A 21,401-nucleotide genomic window follows, 5' to 3' on the forward strand; every position below is an offset into this window, starting at 1 on the left:
TTAGCTGCATTGACCACGCCACCCATTTTTTCACTGACGATACTCCCTGTTTATTATCTATGCATAGTCACTTTACCTCTACCTACAGTTGAAGTCAGAAGTTTACATACACTTAGGTTGGAGTCATTAAATCTCGTTTTTCAACCAATACACACATTTCTTGTTAACAAACTAGAGTTTTGGAAAGTCGGTTAGGACATCTACTTTGTGCATGACACAAGTCATTTTTCCAACAATTATTTACAGACAGATTATTTCACTTATAATTCACTGTATCACAATTCCAGTGGGTCAGAAGTTTACATACACTAAGTTGACTGTGCCTTAAAACAGCTTGGAAAATTCCAGAAAATTATGTCATGGCTTTAGAAGCTTCTGATAGGCTAATTAACATAATTTGAGTCAATTAGAGGTGTACCTGTGGATGTATTTCAAGGCCTACTTTCAAACTCAGTGCCTCTTTGCTTGACATCATGGGAAAATCAAAAGAAATCAGGCAAGACCTCAGAAAAAAAATTGTAGACCTCCACAACTCTGATTCAGCCTTGGGAGCAATTTCCAAACACCTGAAGGTGCCACGTTCATCTGTACAAACAATAGTACGCAAGTATAAACACCATGGGACCACGCAGCCGTCATACCACTCAGGAAGGAGACACGTTCTGTCTCCTAGAGATGAACGTATTTTGGTGCAAAAAGTGCAAATCAATCCCAGAGCAACAGCAAAGGACCTTTTGAAAATGCTGGAGGAAACTGGTACAAAAGTATCTATATCCACAGTAAAATGAGTCCTATATCGATATAACCTGAAAGGCCGCTCAGCAAGAAGAAGCCACTGCTCCAAAACCGCCATAAAAAAAGCCAGACTGCGGTTTGCACATGGGGACAAAGATCGTACTTTTTGGAGAAATGACCTCTGGTCTGATGAAACAAAAATAGAACTGTTTGGCCATAATGACCATTGTTATGTTTAGAGGAAAAAGGGGGGAGGCTTGCAAGCCGAAGAACACCATGCCAACCGTGAAGTTCGGGGGTGGCAGCATCATGTTGTGGGGGTGCTTTGCTGCAGGAGGGACTGGTGCACTTCACAAAATAGATGGCATCATGAGGAAAGAAAATTATGTAGATATATTGAAGCAACATCTCATCAGTCAGGAAGTGGAAGCTTGGTCGCAAACAATGACTCCAAGCATACTTCCAAAGTTGTGGCAAAATGGCCTAAGGACAACAACAAAGTCAAGGTATCACAAAGCTCTGACCTCAATCCTATAAAAAAAATTGTGGGCAGAACTGAAAAAGCATGTGTGAGCAAGGAGGCCTACAAACCTGACTCAGGTACACCAGCTCTGTCAGGAAGAATGGGCCAAAATTCACCCAACTTATTGTGGGAAGCTTGTGGAAGGCTACCCAAAATGTTTGACCCAAGTTAAACAATTTAAAGGCAATGGTACCAAAAACTAATTGAGTGTATGTAAACTTCTGACCCACTGGGAATGTGATGAAAGAAATTAAAAGCTGAAATAAATAATTCTCTCTACTATTATTCTGACATTTCACATTCTTAAAATAAAGTGGTGATCCTAACTGACCTAAGACAGGGAATTCTTACTAGGATTAAATGTCAGGAATTGTGAAAAACTGAGTTTAAATGTATTTGGCTAAGGTGTATGTAAACTTCCGACTTCAACTGTATATGTACTGTACATATTACCTCAAGTATCTCAACTAACCTGTGCCCCCGCACATTGACTCTGTACCGGTACCCCCTGTATAATTCCTCGCTACTGTTATTTTATTGTTTCTCCTTAATTATTTGTTTATTTTCTTTTTTCTTTTTCTTTCTTTCTTTATTTTTTACTTCAGTTTATTTTAGTAAATACTTTCTTAACACTTCTTTTTCTGAACTCATTAGTTGGTTAAGGGCTTTTCACTGTAAGGTCTACACTTGTTGTATTCGGCACATGTGACAAATACAATATGATTTGATTTGATTCACCCGGTCAGTCTGTGTCATGGAAAGAGCAGATGTCCTTAATGTTTTGTACACAGTGTATTGCTTCCTGTCCTTCAATCAAAAGCTCATAGTGACATCATGCTTTCCCAACATACTCACCTGCATGTAGGGGGAGGATGCGGGGCCCTGGTGGAGGCGGCATGGGCATGCTGCCGTCCGAGGGGGTCCTGCGGTGCCCTAGGGTTTGGGCGCGGGGGCGTATCGCCCCATCAGAGGGGGTGCGTCTGTGCCCCCTGTTCATGGTTGCAGACACGTGGGTGGGTGTGAGGGACTGGTTGGGCTCCCTCTTGAAGCTCTCTGCCCTCAGATCCAGGAGGGGGTTAAGGGCGGGGACAGGGGTCGCCATGGGGAGGGAGGCGCCCACTCCGGGGGTCAACGCCAAGTCCTCAAGGTCCGAGGGAAGGAGGGATTTGGTGGAGTTGCAGTCTGAGAGGGAGGAGAGGGAGAGGAGGGTGACGGAGGGAGAGGGGTCCGTGCAGGGGAGAGTAGAGTCGCGGCGGCGGGACAGCGAGAGGGACAGGGCGCGGCTCGGGGGAGAGGTGCTGCGACGGAAGCGACCCGTTCGCTGGAAAATGCTGTCCTTTTTCTTGCGCTGCTCCTCTCTAAGGTCCTGCTCGTCCTGTTGGACCTAGACACACACATGGAGACGGGTCAGTTCTTCTACTGTACAATCTACGGTTGTATAATGTCAACTGACACACATACCAGACCTTGTCAACTCCCAGGTGTAGAGTATAAACCATTATTCCATGTATTAAGAGAGTCTCTACAGCAGGTGGCAGGATTGACTTGTTTTTTTGCCATGGTTTGGGTCATTTTGTCCATCTGGGTGTCACAGACCCTTTTCCTGCTACTCCCTTCCTCCTTCCCTCCCTTCCTCCTTCCCTCCCTCCCTCCGTTACCTGTATTCTCCCCATCTGTAGCAGGTCCAGCCCCAGACCTACAGAGGCCAGTATTGAGGCACAGCCCAGTAGCAGCAGGTCGCTCTTCTTCCTCTGGCTGCAGCGCCGCAGAGAGTCCTGGTAACCCATCCCGCTCCCTAACCCAGCAGGCCCCAGCCCGGGTCCCAGCCCGCCACACGGGGGGCCTCCCTCCTCCACAGACCCGTTACTGCTGGTCTCTGGGGGCATCAGAGACCCGGGCGACTCCTCCAACTCACAGTGCTCCTCTGTCAGAGAGAGAGCGAGGGAGAAAGAGAGAGAAAGAGAGATATAAGAAAGTGTGAGAAGGAGAACAAGGCGTTTCAATCAATCAAGAGTCTAACTGATTTTGTATCCATAGTATGTTTTACAATCTCTTTTCTGTTGCAGAAATAGTGATAAACACAGAGACTCACCCATTTCATTGAGGCTGGAGAAGCCGGCGGTCATCGGGGCGTGTTTTGGAGACTTGCCCAGATTCGGGGCACTAGAGGACCACACCTTGCATCCGTCGCCTAGCGACTTCAACCTGCAAGACGAAAGAAGATTGGGTCAATACTGTTTACTGATACCATACACCAAACACTCGCCAGAATAATGTTCAGAGATTATTCGAATATGCAAATGCAAAAATCATAAAGGTTAGCAGGAAAGTAGGAGAATGGGGCTAACAAGGGGCTGTTTTTGGACCATGACTGTTACCTGTCCTCTCCGCCCAGTCTCTCTCTCTGGAGGGTGGAGCTGGGGCCCCAGGTGCGTCCCTTCTTTTTGCTAGCTGCCAGGTCCTCCTTCTTACACACGGCACTGCGGCCCCATGTCTTATTGCCATCGCTGGGCGTCACTGAGGGCCACAGTGACACAGGTGTTGTCGTTATAACACAACAAATCAAATTCCTGATGTGCAGTGAGCGTAACAAAATGTAGTCACTTGCACACAAGATCCAGGGAGGGAATCCCCAATTTGGGATTATGTTGACACAATACCGTCCCTGACAATTTAATAATTTGTATTAACTTTTGGTGTGTCCTCTGTCCTCTAGTCCCCCTCAACCCCTGTTCCTGTCTCCCCCCACAGATCAACTCACGTCGTATGGCCCTGAGGCGGGGTATGACCCCTGGGCTGGCTGGAGGTGTGGTGCTCTCACTGCCCTGGGGCTTCCTCTTATCCACGCTCGGAGACGCCTGCACTGTGATCTTATGCTCGAAACCTGTGTGCATACAAAACAGGGAGGAATTAGAGTCAAAGTTCCAAAAATGCTTGGTTTTAACAGAAATCCTGGTTGGAAGATTCCCGGAATCATGAGGGAATAAGCAAAAAAAAGCTGGGAATCCTCCAACTGGTATTTCTTGAAAACCTGTGTATTTTGGAAAAGTTACCAGAATTTTACTATCCCAATAAGGATAGAAAGAAGAAATAATGATGCCCAATTCAAATAATAGGATAAATGTTTGGGTGCAATATCTGCCACCACCCACCAGAGGGCAGACTGATGCTGTTGCTGTCTCGGCCCAGTTTGAGTAGTCTGCTCTTTTTGAAGTGGCCCTTGCGCTTCTTGACCCTGGGCTTCTCCTGGTACATCTGGTGGATGATGATGTTGAGTTCACGCTCCACAATATCAATCTCTCTCTCAGCCAGCTCCTGCTCTCTCCTCTTCAGCTGCTCCTCCTGCTCCCTCTGCTCCTCGGCCGCACGAGCCAACGCCTCCTCCCAGGAACGCAACTCCTACAGGAGAGAAGAGGGGCATGTCAAGGAAAATGGGAGCATTTGGAACAAAAATGTAGATGTAATGTTACAGCAACATAACACCCTGTCGAAGATCATCACATTGCCAAGGCAACAGCACTTTGCAACCTGCACTTTTGAGGGGGATGTTGACAACATGCCCACGTGACCGTGTGGGCTCCTCTCACCTTCTCCTTGGCCCTGAGCTCGTCAAACATCTGCTGGATCTCCAGCCTCCAGTCCTCCTGCAGAGAGTGGAAGGACTCCAGGGGCATCTGAAACATGGCCGACTGTTCGATGGCCAGCAGTCGCATGAGGATATTAGTGAAGGACGGGCGACTGTGGGGGTTCGGGCTCCAGCACTCTGAGGATGGGGAGAGGAGGTTGAGTAAAAATAACTTTCATGTAAATTCCCAAACAACAAAGTGCAGCGGTTGTCTTTTAGTTGTGCACGTCTCCCCTCCACCTCCACCACTGAACAGACCGCAGTGCTCTGTAGCACCACTTGCCCTCAGATCCCAGATAGACAGACAGATAATACTTCAAGTCGTTGGAATGGGCAGAGGAAAAAGAAAGGAGAGAGGAGAGACAGGAGTAAACAGAGAGCAGACACAGTAGAGAGGGGTGACAAAGGAGAGATTAAAGGATGAACAGGGATAAGACGGGAGAGAGGGATGAAGAGAGAAAGAGCATTAGGGATGCATGGAAATAGTGGAAGAAGTGGAGCAAGAGACTATAAAATCACCAGTTTGCTGACTGGGAGGTGAACCTACTCTCACTCTGACCTCCAACAATAATAGACGTGAAACTGGGCTGACAGGAAGCCATCTTGGCTCTCATCAATAAGTGAAACTGGGCTGACAGGCGGCCATCTTGGTTCTAATCAATAAGTGAAACTGGGTTGACAGGCAATCATCTTTGCTCTACTCCACAGGTGAAACTGGGCTGACAGGCAGCCATCTTGGTTCCTACCTGCCAGCAGGAGTGCGAAGGGCTCGGGACAGGTGGACGGAACGGGCAGGGTCAGTTTGTTCATGGCCACTCCGTACGCCACGGCCAGCGCATCTATCTCACGGTACGGAACCTCTCCTGTCAGCAGTTCCCATAGCAACACCCCGAAACTGAGGAGAGAGAGACAGGGGGGGGCACTTGTCACAGGCACTTGTCATGATTGTACAGGCTATTCATATATTAACTTAACACACCCTTTATGTTACCTACTATACATGGCGGATGTAAATTGCCTCTGAGGTTATGAATAGTGGAAGTATTGAAAGAAAAAGGACACTAGCTACTGACTGTGGGTGTTGCATTTGTACCATGCTGTGTGTACTACATGTCCCACAGTAACAAACAAAAAACAGTACAGTTTACATGACAGAGTGTTGTACCTCCAGACGTCGCTGCTCTTGGAGAACAGGGAGAGTTTGATGACCTCGGGGGCCATCCAGGCATAGGTGCCTGCCGCGCTCATCTTGGTGGTCTGGTGCCACTCCCGTGCCAGGCCAAAATCTGTGATCTTCAGGGTCCTGCCACCCAGATCCTCCCTCTCAATGGGCTCCAGGATCAGGACTGAGGGGGAAGGGGGAAGGAGAGTGGGGGGGGGGGAGAATAGGTGGAGAGAAGGGTGTGGGGAAAGAGCGACGGACAGAAGGGGGGGGGGATAGGTGGAGAGAAGGGAGAGATAGTTTGAGTTTGTCATGCATACCACTAACTCTACTACTCTCCATCCTCCAACAGAGGCCCTTATCCAAAGCATAGCACACAGCGCACAGCGCACAGCACACAGCACACAGCACACAGCACACACCCCACCATCACATACATCGATAGTAGGTGTGGTTATTGACAAAAGCAATTCAGGTTAAGTGTGTGATTCAAGGGCAGTGCAACCTGGGGATTATCAGCCAGTATATGACCCTAGTCATCTGGCCATATTCCTCTAATAGGCTATAGGCCACATCTGTCATCAACCTGTATTTTCCTCGGGTCTACACTCAACATGTAGCTCCATTGACAAAAGGTTTGGTCAGAGCAGTGTTCAGGTCTCTGCCTCACCGACATTATGCACTGTGCCCAGCACGTCCGTTCTGAGAATTTCCATACGATGTTGCAACCGTTTCAAAGTCTCTGGGTGACATAGGTGAGTTGGCTTTTCCTGTTGAACTCCCAGCATTGGCCTTTCTGCTCTCTCCTGTCCTCTCCTCTCCATGCACTTCCTCCTTCATTTCCGCATGAGGGCTGGCTATGGAAATATTTGGTGTACACAGTCCACAGTGCTGGGAGAGAGGAGGGGATTGTACTTGCTTATCTACAGGCGTATGCAAAGGGAGGCGGGGAGAGGCACAGCACACAGCTTCTTTGTTTAAGCACACGCACACTCTCACACACACACACAGACCTGGCTCACGTGAAACAGGTGTGCCTCTGAGACTCATTATATGCCGACAGGCAGCTAATGTCCAAGCACACGCAATCAAAAGGTAATGTCAAGCACAGTACATGTAGTATATGTTGAGTCTTCAATTGATCAAGATTTCACCATATCATGGGCTTTTCTTAATCTCCCGATGCCGACCACTATTCATCAAATAGCATTCGGACATTTCCTTTTAGGTCAATCAACAATGTGCTGGGTTCAATGGCATGATAACATACTGTATACGGTGCCTTCAAGAAAGTATTCATACCCCTTGACTTCCTCCACATGTTGTTGTGTTACCGCCTGTATTCAAAATGGATTAAATAGATGTTATTTCTCACCCAACTACACACAATATCCCATAATGGCAAAGTAAAAACATGTTTTAATAGACCTTTTTGCTAATTTATTGAAAATGAAATATAGAAATATCTCATTTACATAAGTATTCACACCCACAGCGATTACAGCTGTGAGTCTTTCTGGGTAAGTCTCGAAGAGCTTTCAGCACGTGGAGTACGTAACATTGGCCCATGTTCTTTTCAAAAACCTTCAAGCTCTGTCAAATTGGTTGTAGCTCATTGCTAGACAACCATTTTTAGGTCTTGCCATAGATTTTCGAGTAGATTTAAGTCAAAACTGTAACTCGGGAACATTTACTGTCTTCTTGGTAGCAACTCCAGTGTAGATTTGGCCTTGTGTTTTAAGTTATTGTCCTGCTGAAAGGGGAATTCATCTCCTAGTGGAAATCAGACTGAACCAAATTTTCCTCTAGGATTTTCCCTGTGCTTAGCTCCAGTCTGTTTCTTTTTTATCCTGAAAAGTCCTTAATGATTACAAGCATACCCATAACATGACGCAGCCAACACCATGCTTTAAAAATATGGAGAGTGGTACTCAGCAATGTGTTGTTTTGGATTTGCCCTAAACATTGTATTCAGGACAAAAAGTTAATTGATTTGCTACATTTTCTGCAGCATTACTTTAGTGCCTTGTTGCAAACAGGATGCATGTTTTGGAATATTTTTTTTATTATGCACAGGCTTCCTTCTTTTCACTGTTAATTAGGTTAGTATTGTGGATAGTTTTCTCCTAACACAGCTATTAAACTCTGTAACTGTTTTAAAGTCACCATTCGGCTCATGGTGAAATCCCTGAGCGGTTTCCTTCCTCTCCGGCAACTGAGTTAGTAAGGATGCCTGTATCTTTGTGGTGACTGGGTGTATTGATACACCATCCAAAGTGTATTTAATAACTTAAACAATATTATTGTGCACAGAGTGAGCACATGCAACTTATTATGTGACTTGTTAAGCACATTTCTAATCCTGAATTTATATAAACTTGCCATAACAAAGGCGTTGAATACTTATTGACTTAAGACATATCAGCTTTTCATTTTTCATTAACTAGCTTCTAAAATCATAATTCCACTTTGACCCTTATGGGGTATGTGTGTATAGGCCAGGGACAAAAAAATATATATATTACAATTCAGACTGTAACACAAAGGTCAAAGGGTGTGAATACTTTCGGAAGGCACTGTACAGTATGTCACAAAAGGACTTGGGCAATAGTTGGTGGCTCATTTGGGAGAGCATTGCACTTTTGTAACATTGTAACACCAGGGTTGTGGGTTTGATTCCCACAGGGGACCAGTAGGGGAAAATGTACGAACTCACTACTTTTAAGTTGCAAGAGATAAGAGTCTTCTAAAATGGTAAATATCGCCTGTCTATTCGTCAACACGCACATTTGTGTTTGTGTGTGCATGCGTCTGTATGTTTCACATGTGTGTGTGTGTTTAGCTTCCACCCAAGTCTAATCTGAGGGACAGGGAATAGGGGACGGCTGATGACAATGATAATAAGCCATTGTCGGCCCCCAGCTCTCTTTTTCTATTTCAATACCACTGTCTCTCTCTCTGTGAGGGACAGCTGTCTCCCCAGGGCTGGCTGGGCTCTGTGTGTGTGTGTGTGTGTGTGTGTGTGTGTGTGTGTGTGTGTGTGTGTGTGCGTGCGTGCGTGTGTGTGTGTGTGCGTCGGTGAGTGCCTGTGAAAGATGGAGAAAGTAAAAGAGGCAGAGAGAGAGGGAGGCAGAGAGAGGCAGCGAGTGTGAGAGAGGCGTGAATGTTGTGCGTCTGTTTGCATGTGAAACTGAGGGTGTCTGTGTCCGTCAGAGTCCATGTGTGTGTTTGAGTTGACACTACTTTGATTTTGGTGTTCGACTACAGTATGTGCGCTGCACGTAGCGGTGTGTGAATATGTTGGAGCGTGCGAGTGTTTGTGTCTGTGTATCTCACTGAGCTTGGGAGCGAGAGAGGGAGAATGTGTACAGATATCTGTGATCAAAGCAGAGCCACCTGCTCTCCTCTAGCTCTCATGTTGTCACCATGTTTTCAGCCCCAGCGCAGCATTTCACAGTGTAACCACACTGATAACTTATACAAAATATTGAAATATTTACACATCTACTGTAGCTAAGCTTGAAAAACAACACATACATATTATTCACAAAGAGGTCAAGTATTCCCGTGTTGCATGGCATTAATGTTGACGTCAGTTACTGGCACTCAAACGAAGTGCCATCAACATCAACGAAGTGCCATCAACATCAACGAAGTGCCATCAACATCAACGAAGTGCCATCAACATCAACGAAGTGCCATCGAGTTTCCATTACTTTCCTCCGCCACAGCCCAGACATAACCACCCCCTCGTTCCTTCGATCCCTCCATCCCCCATCCCCAGCCACTGGACCCTGACCCTCAAAGGAGAGCAGAGGAATGTTGTGAGTCACTCTTTACACAGAGGACAGATAAAGACTAACCGTGGAGACTTAACCTCAGGGACTAGTCTTTAAAGAGGCAATCTGCAATTTCTACATCCATTTTGCGATTTGCCACATCCATCATTGTGATTATTTTTATCCATATCTCTGCCTATGATTTTGAGAGCGGTTACATTTCTCCAGCCCCATCCCTCAAATGTTTACCAAAACAGGGTGTCCACTTTGTTAAGGTTAGTCATGACAACAGGTTATGTTAAGTACAGGTGGCTGATACACATTGGAGGTGGAGGGGAGGGAGACAAGACTAAAACGCTTATTACTGTATATAAGGCAGCGATCATATACATTTAGATATGGATAACTATTACTATTAAATGGGAAGTTCCTTGGTGTCCACATCACCAACAAACTATCATGGTCCAAACACACCAACACAGTCGTGAAGAGGGCACAACAACGCCTATTCTCCCGCAGGAGAGAGAAAAGATTTTGGCAGGGGTCATCAGATCCTCAGAAAGTTCTACAGCTGCACCATCACCGCCTGGTATGGCAACTGCTCGGCCTCCGAGTGCAAGACACTAACGAGGGTAGTGCGTACGGCCCAGTACATTACTGGGGCCAAGCTTCCTGCCATCCAGGACTTCTATACCAGACGGTGTCAGAGCCCTAAAAATTGCCCAAGACTCACTACCTCTCCCAAAGAGTGCAGTGTGTCAAGTCAGAACATCTGCTGTCTCAGCCACTGCCTGTCACCAAGGGAGTACGCCATGCTCTTCTCAATTTACATCAACAACATACACTAGATTACCAAAAATATGTGGAGACCGGCTCGTCGAACATCTCATTCCAAAATCATGGGAATTAGTATGGAGTTGGTTCCCCCTTGCTGCTTTAACAGCCTGCACTCTTCTGGGAATTCTTTCCAAGAGATGTTGTGACATTGCTGCGGGGACTTGCTTCCATTTAGCCACAAGAGCAATAATGAGGTCGGGCACTGATGTTGGGCGATTAGGCCTGGCTTGCAGTCGGCGTTCCAATTCATCCCAAAGGTGTTCAATGGGGTTGAGGTCAGGGCTCTGTGCAGGCCATCCAAGTTATTCCGATCTCGACAAACCATTTCTGTATGGACCTCGCTTTGTGCAAAGTTGGAAGCACATAATCTTCTAGACTGTCGTTGTATGCTGTAGGGTTAAGATTTCCCTTCACTGGAACTAAGGGGACTAGCCCGAACCATGAAAAACAGACCCAGACCATTATTCCTCCTCCACCAAACTTTACAGCTGGCACTATGCATTGGGGCAGAGAGCGTTCTCCTGGCATCCGCCAAACCCAGATTTGTCGATCGGACTGCCAGATGGAGAAGCGTGACTCGTCACTCCAGAGAACGCAACTTAGACTTGTGTGTGGCTGCTCGGCCATGGACATTCAATTTTTACTCACTACGCTCTTCAGCACTCGGTGGTCCAGTTCTGTGAGCTTGTGTGGCCTACCACTACGCGGCTGAGCCGTTGTTGCTCTTAGATGTTTCCAATGCACAATAACAGAACTTTGACCGGGGCAGCTCTAGCACGGTAGAAATTGGACAAACTGATTTGTTGGAAAGTTAGCATCCTGTGACGGTGCAGCATTGAAAGTCACTGAGCTCTGCTGTAAGGCCGTTCTACTGCCAATGTTCGTCTATGGAGCTTGTATGGCTGTGTGCTCAATTTTTATTCACCTGTCAGCAGCCGGTCTGGCTGGAATAGCCGAATCCACTAATTTGAAGGGGTGTACACATACTTTTGTGTAGTATAGTGTAGTTCAGGAAGGACTCAACATTAGGACCCCCACCCCCACTCCCCCACCCCGACTGGTGTGATTAATACCTCGGAGGGTTTATAGCTTCAGGTAGTCACATCAAAGAAGTACTTGGGAGTATGGCTAGCTGGTACACTGTCCTTCTCTCAGCACATATCCAAGCTGCAAGCTAAGGTGAAATCTAGACTTGGTTTCCTCTATCGTAATCTCTCCTCTTTCACCCCAGCTGCCACACTAACCCTGATTCAGATGACCATTCTACCCATGCTATATTACGGAGAAGTAATTTAGAGAGAAAGCTAGATGTTCTTTACCATTCGGCCATCAGATTTGCCACCAATGCTCCTCATAGGACACACTGCACTCTATACTCCTCTGTAAACTGCCTATCTCTGTATAACTGACACTAGACCCACTGGTTGTTGCTTATTTATAAAACCCTCTTAGGCATCACTCTCCCCTATCTGAGATATCTACTGCAGCCCTCCTCCTCCACAGACAACCCTCATCCTCCCGTTCTGCCAGTCACATTCTGTTAAAGGTCCCCAAAGCCCACACATCCCTGGGTCGCTCCTCTTTTCAGTTCGCTGCAGCTCGCGACTGGAACGAGCTGCAAAAAACAATCGAACTGGACACTTTTATCTCCATCTCTACATTCGAGGACTCAATCATGGACACTCTTACTGACACTTGTGGCTGTTTAGCGTGATGTATTGTTGTCTCTACCTTCTTGCCCTTTGTGCTGTTGTCTGTGCCCAATAATGTTTGTACCATGTTTTGTGCTGCTGCCATGTTGTGTTGCTACCATGTTGTTGTTATGTTGTGTTGTTACCATGCTGTGTTGTCATGTGTTGCTGCCACGCTGTGTTGTTGTCTTAGGTCTCTCTTTACGTAGTGTTGTGGTGTCTCTCTTGTCGTGATGTGTGTTTTGTCCTATATTTTTATTTTAATCCCAGCCCCTGTCCCCACAGGATGCCTTTTTGCCTCTTGGTAGGCCTTCATTGTAACTAAGAATTTGTTCCTTGTGGACTTTCCTAGTTAAATACCGGTTTAATAAAAACAAAACAAATTAAAGTATTTCTCTTAGTTAATCTCTCCCGCTCCCTCTTTCCTTCCTCTCAGTCCCCCACCTCTCTCCCTCCGCCTCCCTCTCTCTCTCTACGCCTCTCACTCACCCCTTCTCATCACCCTCTCTCTGTTTCTGTCCACAGAGGAACAGGTGTAGCCTGCAGGGTGGAACAGCTGTTGCCTCCAACGAATCAACCCCCCCCCCCCCCCCCCCCCCACCCTCCGCTACACAAAGACCCCTGCACCCCGGCATCCCTCCCAGCCCTCCACACACACAGACACCACTCTGATACCTGCTGGGTCCACTAGTCTAACAGGGCAGAGCACTATCCATCGCCGTCCTGCAGATTAAACAGCCCCTGCGATGAAGCTGCTCAGGCAGCGTGGCATGTTTCGACTGTCCTCCTCCTCCTCCTCACTAGGGACAGGACCTTATGACTGGAGTGTGTTCTGCCTGCAATTGTCCACCTCAGTTGAATTTCCAGGCTGAAAAACATTCTTCAAGAAATAGGTTGCAAGATTCCTCTGTGGGAATTTCTACATGGTGGCAAGAGGGATTTCTGAGAAGAGGGTTTTGGGCTGGCTAAAAGTTTAGGTGACAGACGTGGCTGTGAGCCAACCAGGTAGAATGATTGGCATGGCTTCTGAGCCAATGTGAGAGTGCAAAGGGCTCTTTTATCCTTCTACTCCAATATAGGTCTTTGATACAGTCACTACCCCCGCCCCTCATGGCCAGTCCGTGGGACTCCGTTTCCACTTCACTGCAGATCACAGCCCTGCCGACAAAGCCAACCCCCCCCCCCCCCCCCCCCCCATGTACCCACCCAGCCATCCCCTACTCATCCCCTTATCTCCATCCCTCGCTCCCCCGTGCCCCCTCCCATGTCTGTCTGCCATTCCAGCTGTCGCCTGCCTAGGATCAACTCAGACTACCCACACTGGGAAGGTGAGATGGAAAGAAAGAAAGAGAGAGAGAGAGAGAGAGCAAGAGAAGGAGAGAAAGAGAGAGAGAGAGCGATGGGTATGGGTATGGGTATAGGGGGAGAGTAAATTTGACCACATGCTTACCATCTGAAACAGTTTGTGTATATAGAGTGCCAGTCAAAAGTTTGGACACACCTACTCATTCAAGTGTTTTTATTTATTTGGACTATTTTCTACATTGTAGAATAATATTGAATACATCAAAACTATGAAATAACACGTATGGAATCATGTAGTAGCCAAAAAGGTGTTAAACAAATCGAAATCTATTTTATATTTCAGATTCTTCAAAGTAGCCACCCTTTGCCTTGACGACAGCATTGCACACTCTTTGCATTCTCTCAACCATTGAAGAATCCCTACTGTTGACTAATCCCTGACGAAGGGGCTTGGACTTCGGCTACTAAACTTCGGCTTGAAAAAAAACACGAAAAAAACCTTGCCGGAAACCAAAACGGACAAAAATGTCCAAAAACGGTGTCATGAAACATGCACAAACGGTTTCGGGTGGGACGTAAGCAGATGCCTTTAAGGGAGAGGGACAGAAGGAAGGGACAGAGAGTCTGAGGAGAAATGGGGGAGAGGGGGTGGAGATAAGAAGGAAGGAAGGAGACAAGGAAGAGAGAAAAATGACAAGAGAGAGACAGGAATGAGGGCAAGGGCAGCGGGATGAGGATAAACTGGCAGACAAGGTGGCGGAGAAAGGAGGGCAAGGGCAAGATGGAGAGGAAAATGGAGCGAGATTGGTAGAGGATTAGTGGCATGACAAATAGAGAAGTGGAGTCGATGAAAAAACGAAGGGTGAAGGAGTGAAAGAGATGACTACTTTTTTTTTCATCGTGCTGGTAGGATATCTGGTAGGATATTCTTCATGTCTTGATGTCCATCTAGGTCTTTCTTTCTTTCGCACGTTCCTGTTCTGACACTCACCAAAGAGAAACCATACACCAGTCAAGAACACTAACCCATCTCACAAAACACTACACTGGGATACAAGTACAGTATACAACACTGCTCTTAATTGTGGATGGCACCATAGCCGGCGCGTTCATGAAGCTAAGGGCAGCTTTCCCTAAAGTAAATTGAAATATTATATAGCCTAACTCCCGTCTATACAGAAATCAATTAAATCATTCAAAATAGGCTACTAAAGCATGATTTGGCCTCAGAGGATCATTGGCTTCTGTTGTGGATTGTTTTACATCTCATTGCCTACAGTCGGAAGGAAAGATAGCGTGCACAATTTGGGCAGCGTGCGAGGCAAATACAAAATATATGATTGTTGAATTGCGACTGTCAATGAAAAGTAGAGAGGCCCAGCCAAGCATATCGCAATATTTCAAAATGCAATGGTGGGGAAACTATAGTTTGGAAAGCAAATGGCTGTTGCTGTAAAGAAGACAATGAAAATACTTGAATCTGTGTTATAGTTGATCAAAATTCTCAACTTAATTGAGCTAACAACAGTATATTATGTTATTGGTACCAGCGGAGAGCATCGGCCTTATCCCGGGTGAGTACACTGCGCACTGCGCATATTCATTCTTTATCATTGTTGGGTCGGTGTCAAGTTTGTTTTTGGACAATACTTTTTCTCCGGGCAGGACACAATACTTGTCTCCCATTCTCATAGGCCTATTATATTGATCTGTTTGTCAGTGTCAACAGAGTAGCGTGGGCTACCATGTCATTTATCGTATTTAAGAAAAGGTTCTGCTAATGTTTCTGGTTTTATAACGTGTAGTAGAATTGCATGAAATGTTGTTTATACATTTTTTTTTTTAAATGTCCTGTGCAAAGAAAGAAGAAACATATCTGATGTAGCATATAGCCTTAGCCTACTCTATGCAATACTCGCTCAGCCATACACCGACCGGTCTTTTTTTTGCGAACAGTGAGAGTTATATTATTAGCCTTAAATGATGATTATCGAATCTACTCATTACATTGCGAATAGTAGGCTATCTTACGTAAGTGTTTAAATGCGATGATGCGTGGAATGCTTCATTGTAAAGGTGCAGTTTTATGGTGAACATTTGCTTCCCCAAACTGGAAACACAAACGCCGGCCTATGTTTGATACTTTACAGGAAGCCAATAAATAACATCAGCATAATGGATGCTGCACCCACAGTATCGCAGCCAGAATTGCTGCACTTTGCCTGCTTGGATATGGAGGTTGTACTGAATCTGCTCGTATGTCATCGATACCCCTGGTTGGCTCCATTCGTATTATCCAGAGGCCATTTGGGCTCTAATCCTGAGCCGTGCAGTTGCACAGTTTCACCCTGGAGGCATTCACTTTGTCTCCACACAAATGCAGCTGCCAAATTCATGTGACCAGGCAGCCTGGTTCTCATAAAGGGTTGAGGTATTAAGTGAGACTGCTTTCCCCCCAGTATGTGGGAATTTGGGAATTTGAATTCGAGACATATTTCACTCCCCACCTCAAACATTTGGTAGTGAAATTGACATGGTTTTTACCGAAGAAACGACATCTCTTAGCATTTGGCCGATCCATTTGACCCTTTTTGTTCTGTCTATTTGAGACACAAACCATCGACACCAGGAAATCCATCTAAATATTGCTGGACTGGGAGGCTAGTCTTAGATCCACCAGGCTCTGTAAAGCGAGCAGGTTCAACACACAAACACAGTCCAATGTTCATTTCACACAGTGACATTAGCCTTGATTTCTATAACAGCCCGTCTTTTTTTTATACCTATTGTAGGTCGGCACGTAGTTCTAGTTGTAGTTCTTTATCGTATCGTAGTGTATCCCTGTGAAGCCGTGTATAGCTGCATCATGGAGTCAGTGCAGCAGTCGTCCCCTGCTTATGACCCCATGACCTTTCCGCAAACATGCACACGGACACGTTTCCGGGCCGGTAATACTATGTGATGTCCAGGGAATAACACATAGGATGTTAGCATTCTCCCTTGTTTTCAAAGAGCACGCCACAGTATAGCTCTCAGTGTGTCCTCTACTCTTCTGTGGTTGGTCAAGGAACCTGGCTCAGGGGGACACCCTGTGTGTCGCGCTGGTATAAAGGATTTGGAGACAGGCGCAGGAGTACACAATCGTTTTTTTTTTTTAAATACAGCCAATAACAAACACGTATACAAAAACCCTGGGCCGTACCCAAACAAAAGAGCGAGGGTAAACCTCGCTGAACGCCACGGGGGCGATATATAAAGCCCGCAGCGTAACAGCTGCACCAACGTATAGGTGCTCACACCACCAACGGACATGGGAACGATAACTGACAAAAGACCACACCTATATAACATACTAATCAGGGGGAATGGGAACCAGGAGTGTGCAATCAGACAAGACAGTCCGGGGTTGATGATAATGAATCCCGTTCAGGGAAGCCTAGAAAGTCGGTGACGTAGACCTCCAGGAACTGGTGAACAGAATGAGCAGCAGTACCGGGGGGGGGGGGGGATCCGTGACACAGTGCAAGGCCCCCTGTGTTGGGCCTCCCTTCTCTCAGTCTCTCCCCCCCCCAGGTCCCTGGAGCCCTAGGCCCAGTGCAAGCCTGGCCAGCAACAATGCCCTTCTAACAGCAGTCGCCACACACAGCCTGGCCAATGTGCCTTGTGTCTGCTTCGTCTGTATGTGTGTGTGCGTGCACGCGTCTGTGTGCAGCGTGTGCTCTCTGTGGCTCTTGTCACGTGAGGCTGGCAGAGGTAGGCTGGGTGCCAATGTTGCCCTGTTAACTGGGTTCTGTACAGTATGTACAGTATGTCACCATTCTGGGAATGTCAGGAATGCAGGAAAATTAGTCACTCAGTGAATAAGTGGAAACTAGAGAAGTTCATGGGGTTGGGATACTGTGTAGTGTGACCTGTGTCCTCATTAGTTTACTGGTAGCCATTGGCCTCATCTCTTATCTGTTCATTGACTTGTGTAGACAGTACCAGTGTGTGTGTGTGTGTGTGTGTGTGTGTGTGTGTGTGTGTGTGTGTGTGTGTGTGTGTGTGTGTGTGTGTGTGTGTGTGTGTGTGTGTGTGCTTGCGCGCGTGTGTTTCTGCAATCTGACTGACCATTGATCGGTGTCATTTCAGACACACTGAGCTATTCTGCTTTCCCCTGCTATCCCTCTCCCCCTCTCTATCTCTCTCCCTCTTTCTCCCTCTATATCCCTCTTTATCCTCCCCCCTCTCTATGCCTCTATCCCTCTCTCTATTATCCCTCTTTCCCCCTCTACCTCTCTATCCCTCTCTTCCCCTCTCCATGCCTCCATCCCTCTCCCCCTTTCTCACTGTGGGCACTTTCATCATGTTTATCAATTCAGGGGGTCTAACTGAGCTTAACAGACAGGGAATACAAACATCTGTTTGCAGTGTGCCCCTGTTCTCACGGTGCCTCTGCTGAGTCCAAGGCCTTTCTGGGAGCCAAACACAGAAGTAAGACAGACGATACTGACACTACTACTCACAGGATTGGCCTCATTTGACCTGATTGGAGACTATTCGTTCATTCTCTTTGCGACCAATTACTATGTTAAACGAATTAGTCCACCACCATTGGTTGATTGGTGAGGTGTTTTGGTTGGGAACATACAGATGTGTGGAGTAGGAAGAGCGGCACAAGAGGAACTGTATGATGTTGAGTCCTCTTAGTCTGTGGAACACTCTGACCGTGTCTCCAACTGAGCCCATCCCTCTACCGCTCCCTCCCTCCACCACCCCCTCCCCCAACCTAGCCCGCAGGGCCCACTCTGCAGCAAGCGCATTCCTTCTCATTTTCTCTACCCATCCATCCCTCCGTCCTGTCATTCAAGGTCTACAGTCGACCTCACTCCCTCCGTCTCTCTGTATCGTCCGTCCTCTCCGCGCCCCCTCCCCCCGCGGTGACTCCTGTCATTGTGAGCCCAGCTCTGTCTTGGCTTGTTGTGTGAGAATGGGGTCATTGTTGCTGCACTACCAGTGAGTATTTCCTGCCCTAGCTAGCGAGCACCACCGTGTCCCTCTGTCCCACATCCATACACACACATATATAGCGCATTCGTGAAACTATTCAGAACCCTTGACTTTTTCCACATTTTGTTACGTGACAGCCTTATTCTAAAATGTATTAAATATTTGAATGCCCAATAATGAAAACAGGTTTTTAGACATTTTGGGGAAATTTTAAAAAAATAAAAGAAAAACAGATACCTTATTTATATAAGCATTCAGAACCTTTGCTATGAGACTCAAAATTTAGCTCAGGTGCATCCTGTTTCCATTGATCATCCTTGAAATGTTTCTACAAACTGATTAGAGTCCACCTGTGGTAAATTCTATTGATTGAACATGATTTGGAAAGGCACACACAGTTGACGGTGCATGTCGAAATCCTGCAGCATTGAAGGTCCCCAAGAACACAGAGGCCTCCATCATTGTTAAATGGAAGAAGTTTGAAACAACCAAGACTCTTCCAAGAGCTGGCCGCCCAGCCAAACTGAGCAATCGGGGGGAAAGGGCCTTAGTCAGGGAAGTGACCAAGAACCCAATGGTCACTCTGACAGAGCTCCAGAGTTCCTCTTTGGAGATGGTAGAGCCTTCCAGAAGGACAACCATCTCTGCAACACTCCACCAATCAGGCCTTTATGGTAGAGTGGCCAGACGGAAGAAACTCCTCAGCAAAAGGCACATGACAGCCCGCTTGGAGTTTGCCAAAAGCCACCTAAAGAACTCTCAGATCATGAGAAACAAGATTGTCTGGTCTGATGAAAACAAGATTGAACTCTTTAGCCTGAACGCAAAACATCACGCCTGGAGGAAACCAGGCATTGCTCATCACCTGGCCAATACCATCCCTACGGTGAAGCATGGTGGTGGCAGCATCACGCTGTGGGGATGTTTTTCAGTGGCAGGGACTGGGAGACCGGGGGAAAGATGAAAGAAGGAAAGTACAGAGAGATCCTTGATGAAAACCTTCTTCAGAGCGCTCAGGACCTCAGACTGGGGCAAAGGCTCACCTTCCAACAGGACATCGACCCTAAGCACAAAGCCAAGACAACGCAAGTGGCTTCGGGACACGTCTCTGAATGTCCTTGAGTGGCCCAGCCAGAGCCCGGACTTGAACATCTCTGGAGAGACCTGAAAATAGCTATGCAGTGACGCTCCCCATCCAACCTGGCAGAGCTTGAGAGAATTTGCACAGAAGAATGGGAGAAACTCCCCAAATACAAGTGTGCCAAGCTTGTAGCGTCATACCCAAGAAGACTCAAGGTTGTAATCGCTGCCAAAGGTGCTTCAACAAAGTACAGAGTAAAGGGTCTGAATGCTTATGTAATGTGATATTTCCATTTTTGCTTTGTCATTACGGGATATTGTGTGTAGATTGATGAGGATGTAAAAAAAATATATATTTTAGAAGAAGGCTGTAACAATAACAACATGTAACAATAACAAACAACAATAACAAAATGTAACAATAACAAAAATGTGGAAAAAGTGAACAGGTCTGAGTAATTCCCGAAAGCACTGCATATGCAACTGCGTACACACACGCACGCATGTAACACATACAAAGACGTGCATGCACAAACACACTACTCTCAGTGATAAATTCAAGGAGGGGAGGATGCATTGCCGAAAGCATTCAAACAGGGCCCTTGATTGATTGATTCATTGATTGAATCAGGTGCCGTAGTGCTGGCCAGTATTTTCCTACTGCTGCCACGAAGAGGAATCAAGTCGGTCTGTGACGGCTCTTCTAGCAGCAACACCCCTCTTTCGGAGTGTGGGAAAGAAGCCAGACAGACAGGCTACTCCGAACGCTAATCCTTTTCTAAACAGACACACATTCAAACTCTTTTCAATGGCATGCTATGCACTAATCCGATAAATAGCAATTATGGGAACGTGTATTCATATCATAATTGAAGGATACCTATATGTAAGATGAGGATACTCAATATTTCAGTCCAACTCACACCATCTAACCGAATAATATCCAAGTTACTAGTTCCTGTAATTGATGCTGAATTATCCCGTGGTTGGAAAAAGAATATTACAGACTGGACAGGCCAGCTTGCAGACACAAGGCCCCACTATTCAGATGACTGTTAACTTGCTTTCCATTTGAAGTGACGGCACTCAAAAGAGCAGCAGGTAACGTCAAACCCCCCCCCCCCCCCCCACCCCACCCCCCACCTCCATCTTTTTTAAGCCTATATGCAGCATAATAGCCTATTGTTCAGTATCTTAATGCTCAAACAGCTGTCACAGAATCTCCCAACCAAGGCTACAAATGTGGTTTTTAATGGTATTTTCTTGGTTCCTTTCCTTCATATTGACTCGTCCATAAAAGGACTTGATGTGGGCGAATCCTCAGATATGGATATCAATCCAGTACCTATCAGTGGTCATCTAGGAAACGGGGTCATGGGACAGTAAGACCATTGGGACACAGTCATGTAGGTTATATAACATATCTACCTCTGCAGTATAGAGGGGTCGATCTGACTCATGGGTGTCCATAGAACTAGAATCTATAAAAAGGACTTGGAACCTCTAACTCCAAGTTTACATACACCTTAGCCAAATACATTTAAACTCAGCTTTTCACAATTCCTGACTTTTATTCCAAGTTAAAATTCCCTGTCTTAGGCCAGTTAGAATCACCACGTTATTTTAAGAATGTGAAATGTCAAAATAATAGTAGAGAGAATGATTTATTTCAGCT

At 46.4% G+C, this 21,401-nt stretch overlaps 1 protein-coding gene across 1 annotated transcript in view; it reads right to left on the bottom strand.

Annotated features, from left to right (window-relative positions):
- Window positions 1-21,401, bottom strand: part of LOC110507406 (mitogen-activated protein kinase kinase kinase 10) — a 36,586-nt gene that overhangs the window by 3,234 nt on the left and 11,951 nt on the right. Inside the window, exons 2-10 of the mRNA XM_036965171.1 lie at window positions 6,049-6,229; window positions 5,630-5,778; window positions 4,846-5,021; window positions 4,411-4,657; window positions 4,020-4,142; window positions 3,637-3,775; window positions 3,351-3,463; window positions 2,917-3,182; window positions 2,114-2,642 (exon numbers count right to left, since the gene is read on the bottom strand). Coding sequence (XP_036821066.1) covers window positions 2,114-2,642; window positions 2,917-3,182; window positions 3,351-3,463; window positions 3,637-3,775; window positions 4,020-4,142; window positions 4,411-4,657; window positions 4,846-5,021; window positions 5,630-5,778; window positions 6,049-6,229 — 1,923 coding nt within the window. The remainder of the gene's footprint in view (window positions 1-2,113; window positions 2,643-2,916; window positions 3,183-3,350; window positions 3,464-3,636; window positions 3,776-4,019; window positions 4,143-4,410; window positions 4,658-4,845; window positions 5,022-5,629; window positions 5,779-6,048; window positions 6,230-21,401) is intronic.

The sequence above is a fragment of the Oncorhynchus mykiss genome, chromosome 27, assembly GCF_013265735.2.
Source record: "Oncorhynchus mykiss isolate Arlee chromosome 27, USDA_OmykA_1.1, whole genome shotgun sequence".
In the NCBI taxonomy this organism is placed as follows: Eukaryota; Metazoa; Chordata; class Actinopteri; order Salmoniformes; family Salmonidae; genus Oncorhynchus; species Oncorhynchus mykiss.